Below are 6,665 nucleotides of genomic sequence, written 5' to 3'. Positions count from 1 at the left end.
GAATAGATTTCATACATCAGGTAGAGTTCTAAGAAGATGATCATGCTCCCCTCCCTCTCCTTTCCTCAGTCCCCCTCCATCCTTCCTTTTTCCCTTTTAATTATCTCAGACATAATTTCAATCCATTCCGTAATCATAGGCTTAATGTACCACCTGATAGCACTCCAACACAGAAATTATCAGTATTCCCCTTTATCCAGTAATTTTTTTTCAATTTATTATAACAGAATTCTTGTTTTATAAAGGTACATCTGAAGAAATCAAAAAAATGCTGATCTGCAGATAAAACTTACTCTCATCTCTCCATCCAAGCTAGAGCATCAAAGTTCCACTTAATATATTAATCAGTCTCTTAATAGTACACATAGAAAAATATGTATAGTATGGAATAAACAGAGCTGATATATGACTCTTTGAGTTTGAAAATTGCTTTGGGCTTTGAGTCTATCTGAGGCCTAGCACTATAATCCTGCCATGTTGGCAGTAGGGTTGGCAAGGTCACCTAGTTTCTGATCCACTTTAGGGTCTTGCTGCACTGAGACTAGCCATCCTTAGACAACATGAGTGTATACTCAAGAGACCTCAAGGTGGCAAAGGTCATTCCTACCCTGCAGGGACTCCTCTGAATGTGTAATCATGGCAGGAGGGCCATTGACAATCTTATTGATCACTGATTTCTGGATTAGTGCCAGACACATAGATGTCACTCATGAAATAGTTCTGGGGTAGACATTTAGTTCAGTAGCTTAGACATCTTATGAGATGCCTGTGTCCCAAATCAAAGTGCTTGGACTTCAGTCTTAGCTCCAGTTTTGATTCCATCTGCCAACTCATGCTAACCCTAAGAGGCAAGAGTGGATGGCTGAATTCCAATCTCCTAGCAATAGCCTTGACTTCTTGCGAGCATTTGGTGAATGAACAGATGAGTTGATAAATCACATGCTCTTTCTTTTTGCCTTTCAAATAAAGAAATTAAAGCAAGAAATAATTCTAGGATGAAAGAATGTTCTCCTTCCACCTAATCTGCCACCCCTCCTCACACACACAGTTATACACATATCCCTTAGTTCTACAAGCAGGAAGATATAAATGAAATAACATTGGCATAGATTGCCCAAATGGTTCAATGCCTCACCTTCCTGATAATTATTATCCTCTCTATCCAAAAATCCTCTGTAGTTCTTTGTAGTCTCACAAGTGTTTGGAGCAAGTCTGATCTGGCTGTTCTGACTCTGCTCCTTTGTCACTGCTGCCTGTTGCCTACCAGAAGTAGGAAGTGTGTCCTTATTATGAGAATGCCATGACTAAGCAATGTGAGAGTGATGCTACCCTTGATAGGAGCACTTTGGTGTCGTCATGACTGAAAAAAATCTTGGCATGGCAAATGGCATCATCCACTAACAACACTTGCTGGTGTGGAGGTGGGAGAAAAGGCACCGTGTTCTACTGTTGGTGGGATTGTAGCCTAGTGCAGCCACTATGGAAGTCAGTATGGAGAGTGCTCAGACAACTGAAATTGATCTATCATATCCCCAGATACGCTACTCCTGGGAATATATTCAAAGGAAGTGAAATCTTCATATGAAAAAGTGACCTGAATCCTATATTTTCAACAGCACAATGCACAATAGCAAAAACATCAAAACAACCAAGAAGCCCATCAAAAGAGGGACTGATAAAGAAACCGGTACATCAACTCCATGGAATACTACTTAGCCATTAAAAAGAATGAAATTCTGCCATTTGCAAGCAAATGGTCGCAACTAGAGACCATCATTCTTGGTGAAATAAGCCAATCCCAAAAGGACAAAGATCATATGTTCTCTCTGATATAAGGCAACCTCAATGCAAAATACAAAACAATTAGATATATAGTAAGCCCAGTATATACATATATTCTCATAGATGAACTTTGTAATGGAGACTAACATACCGGGAAGTAAAGATATGATGCAGTATACATCTCTACTCCAAAATGGAAGAAGAACTAACAAAATTGTTAAATGTGCCTTGACAATGTTATAATAGATTTTCCACCATTGCCAATACCTACAATGCCATGATACAGTGAAGTAGCAGAAAACGTTGGACTTGTGACTGTTGCTGAAGATCCACACTAGTATGATAATATGGAGGACAATAGTGGGGGATGGTGCAAGGGGAAAAAAGAAGAGGTGGTGGAGAGGAAAAAAACTGTTAAAAAAAAAAAAAGGCTGGGTCCATCACGATGGCTCAGTGGTTAATTCCTCACCTTGCATGCGCTGGGTACCGGCTTAAGTCCCGGCTGCACTGCTTCCAATCGAGCTCCCTGATAATGGCCCGGGGAAGATGTGGATGATGATCCAAGAGTTTGGGCCCCTGCACCCACATGGGAAACCTGGAAGATGCTTCTGGCTCTTGGCTTTGAATTGGCACAACTCGAATCATTGAGGCCACTTGGGAAGTGAACCAATAGATGGATAATCTCTCTCTCTCTTCTCTTTCTATATAACTCTGCCTTTCAAAATAAATCAATTTTTAAAAAGTAAAGAAAGCATATTTTGCAGGGTGAGCTTTGGGCTTCATTTAATTGTTGCATGGAATGCTGGTATACATCTCCTAGTGCCTGGTTGGCAGCCTGGCTACTTAGCTTCCCACCCAGCTTCCTGCTGCTGTTCACCCTGAAGGGCAGGGCTCATTTAGTTGGGTCTTTGCCTTCAAAGTAGAAGACATGGCTTGAGTTCTGGGCTCCTGGATTCAGCTTGGCCCTACGCTGGCTCTTGTGGTCATTTGTAGAGTGAACCAGTGAAAGAAAGATTTTCTCTCTCTCTCTCTGCTTTTCAAATTAATGAATGCAGAAGAGAAGAGAATATTTGACAATGGCTTTGGTATAAAGAGGAATATATTATCTATATACATGTTTTGAACTAGAAATTGTTTTCATGTGATTTTAAAGAACTTGACACAGATTCATGAGACTCATCTAATAACGTGTAATTGTCTAATTACAGCCATTGTGAACAACTGAATACTTGGTTTAGGCTAGACAGATTGAGAAATAGGCACTGTGTTGAGAGAGATTCCATAATTCCATTTACTTTTCTATGATATTTTAATGTAGTTTCATTATTTAGCATAAATTAAGCTTCCTATTTTCTTCAATCTATATTGGTCAGAGTGATTGTTCACCAGTGAAAATGCACTCCTGTCTATACTTCTTACTTCAGTTAGTTCTTCAGTGAGGGCTCACAGTGTAGAACATCAAGGCTCCTGAGGTGTCACTCTGGTGGGATACAATCTCTAAGAACCATGTGAGGCTCCCAATCTTAAATGGGTAATGCCTTCCTCACTTTTACTTCTGTGTCTTTGTGAAATGTTCTGTCTAAAATGTATTTCCACTTGATTGTATTGACTCTTCTGCAAAATTTGACTTAAGAATTACATAGTTGGGGCCAGTGCCATGGAAAAGTGGGTCAAACTTCTATCTGAAATGCTGGCATCCCATATGGATGCCAGTTTGAGTCCTGGTAGCTCCACTTCTGATCAAGCTCTCTGCTTATGGCTTTGTAAAGCAATGGAGGATGGTCCTTGGGCCCCTGCACCAGGGAGACCCAGAGGAAGCTCTAGGTTCTTGGCTTCAGGTTGGCTCAGCTCCAACCTTGTAGTCATTTGGAGAGTAAAACAGCAGATGGATGATATTTTTTTGTCTTTCCTTATCTCTGTAAATCTTCCTTTTAAATACAAATAAAATAAGTGTGTTTAAAAAAAAAAAAGAATTGCATAGTTGTTGCTCCAGAAAGACTGTGAAGTTGGGTTATGAGACTTTCCAAAGAGGCCATCTCCATGCATCTCCAATTTTCTCCTGATGACCCCTGATGCTGGTTCCCATGACAGTGTTTTAGATCTAAAATGAAGCCTTAGTTCTGTATGCACAGACACGACAAAGTGGAGCATGTTATTAGCAGATGAGAGACTCCTGAATGGTGGCTTGTCTCTGCTTTCTGTCACATTGTGTAAGACCTTCTATGCTCTGGCCTCAGGCTTGATGCTCTGGTCCAGAGCTGAGTTCACTGAGGCATCCTGCACCTCAGCCTTCTCTGTTATCCTAACCTCAAACTGACTACTAGGGCACATCCTATACAAAGTCCCAGAAAGAAACAGTGGTGAGCCTGGGGGCAAGATGCAGGCAAATTCTTGGAAGAAATAATTCATGGAAAACGGAATGAAAAGATGAGTTTGTCTTGGTTACAAAATGTTGAAGTCCGGACATACTTTTAATCATAAAATGAGTTTTCTATGAGCTTTTTAGAGAACTCCCATCTAACTCTTATATGCAGGCATAATTCAAAGACCCTTACAGAATTTCTTTTTTTTTTTTTTTTTTTTTTTGAGTTTCATCCTTTTATTGATGCTTACAGTTTCACTGGACTTTTGGCCCCAAATGAAAAAACTAGAAACAAACAAACAGACAAAAAAAAGCATTGGCAGTGGGAGATGACAACTGTCCCCCGGGGAATAAAGTCTGCAGGACAGGGAGGGGTCCAAGCCACAAGGAGCACAGCCGAGCCAAAGGTGTCCAAGGTGTCCGGAGCAACCTGTTCTTGCTCCCAGGACAGACAGCCCCAAGGCAGCTAGAAGGTTGACTCACAGCGAACTGTGGGGGTGGGACATGGCAAGCCACTGGTCCCATGATCAGGCCAGATCAACTCCACTTTGGCAAAACTGGACTCATCTGACAGGACGGTCTGGGGGAGGAAACAGGTGCTAGTGCTAAGAGACCAGTGCACTTACCCTGGCATCAGGGTGTGGAAGGGAAAGCCAGAGCCCAAGCCCAGCTGGCCACACACCAACTGCACTGCAGTGATTGCAGCTCCTGCTCCTGGGGCCAGGCGGTGCCACTCAACTGCTCAGTCCTTCACTTTTCTCCTAGGTCAGATCCTTAACTGTGTGGCCTCAACCTAGGTTCCCCATTATTTGGTGGACACACAGGACTCTCGCCTCTCTGAGTGTGCTGCATCAGCAAAGGAGAATCTTTTTCTAGGAAGGGCAGGAAAAGAGGAGCGGCCCACATCCTTTCCGCTGCTCTAAGGAGCCATGAGAGGCCCCCGGGGCAATCCACGCTGCAGACAGGCTGGGTCAGAGCATCCGTGAGGCTGTCATGGTAACAAAGTCCTCGAAGCTGAGCCGGATGTTGCCCTGTACGGCGGTGTCCTTCTCCCGGAAGGCCTCAGTCAGCACCTGCAGCTGGGTGCACACCTGAATGAAGCGGTCAAGCTGCATGGCAGGACTGGCAGAACGTGGGCAGTAGCGGGAGACCAGGAGCTGGGTGAATTGGGGGCTCAGGTTGTAGCCCATCTGGGAGAGAGCTTGCTGCAGCTCTGTGTAGCTGATGGAGCCAGAGTGGTCATGGTCATACTGTTGGAAGAGGTTCTTCCACTGCTGGATGAACTTCCACAAGGCCGAGAATCCGTAGACATCTATGCGGCCTGACTTTGTCTTGTCAAACATGTTGATCATCATGAGACACGTCTCGTCATTGAACGAGGACCAGTTGGAGTTGACCAGCGCCTGCTTTAGCTCCTTGATGGAGATGTAACCACTGTGATCGGAGTCCACTGACTGGAACCAGGAGTAGGCCTCAGGATCCACACCGGGAGGGGCGCCACCTTGTCCGTAAGCCCCAGGCTGCTGGGCTCCATAGGCACTTGGAGGTGGTGGCCCATAGGGGCCTCCTGGGGCTGCCCCACCATAGGGTCCTCCAGGAGGGACGCCCCCTGGGGTGGGGTGTCCATAGGGCCCTCCACCAGCTGGTGGTCCATATGGCCCTCCAGGCGCAGGACCCCCATAACCACCCCCAGGGGGCAGCCCACTGCCATACTGTCCTCCACCGTGGGGGGGTCCAGGGTAGTAGCCACCTGGAGGGGCTCCGGGCGCTTGTCCTGCAGCTCCTGGGCAGCCCTACCCGTACGGATAGCTGGCCATGGCGCTTCTCGACCCTTACAGAATTTCTTAAGTGTTCATTGGTATGAAGGAGTCCTCCTTATATGAAAAGGTCTGTTACTACTCTTAGTTCCTCCTTGAAATAACAAAGAGAAACAATGCATTTTACTGAGACCACTTCCTCTTGCTCCTCCTCTTGGCTACACACTTTTTCGTCCTCTGTACCACTGCCCAAATTTAATGTTTCCAGAGAAAGCCTTCATAAACAATATGCATTTTCAACATGATTGGTTTGTCTTTTTTTTCTCCTGTTAAATAAAAGCACAGATAGATTTCCTCCTATATTTTAGAGGTTTGCATTTTGTACCTCTTGGGTGGCTCTAAGGGATCAGTAGTTATTATTAAATGAACAAGTCCCAGATGCAAGCCAACCCTTTTGTGCTTAGCTGTGACCAAGATGGGGCTCAACCCACCAGATGAGAGAGAAAGGCAGGCTGGAGGAGGCATTTTAGCAAGGAGCTGGATTAGAAATGGAGCAGCAGGGACTCAAGTTGGCATTCCCCTATGGTATGCTGGTGCCACAAGCAGCTGCTTAACCTAGTGTGCCTTACATACAGAAAATATTGTGCCATGATTTATGTGCAATGTTACTTAATATAAGACAAAAGGAAAAAATGGTCAAATTGAAGAAAATTCGTTGTTCTCTGATTTTGCCTGAGAATCACCATGATTACATGGCAGAGTGA

General features: G+C 44.4%; 1 protein-coding gene across 1 annotated transcript; it reads right to left on the bottom strand.

Moving 5' to 3' along the window:
• Positions 1-4,519: 4,519 nt before the first annotated feature.
• LOC121146989 (peflin-like) lies at positions 4,520-5,961 on the bottom strand. The gene is given in 1 exon segment (XM_040966594.1): positions 4,520-5,961. A coding segment is annotated over 1 exon segment (846 nt). The 3' UTR covers positions 4,520-5,115.
• Positions 5,962-6,665: the final 704 nt, after the last annotated feature.

This window comes from Ochotona curzoniae, unplaced genomic scaffold, assembly GCF_017591425.1.
Source record: "Ochotona curzoniae isolate NIBS_2020 unplaced genomic scaffold, NIBS_Ocur_1.0 scaffold_4506, whole genome shotgun sequence".
In the NCBI taxonomy this organism is placed as follows: Eukaryota; Metazoa; Chordata; class Mammalia; order Lagomorpha; family Ochotonidae; genus Ochotona; species Ochotona curzoniae.
This window is presented reverse-complemented; position numbering and strand designations above follow the sequence as displayed.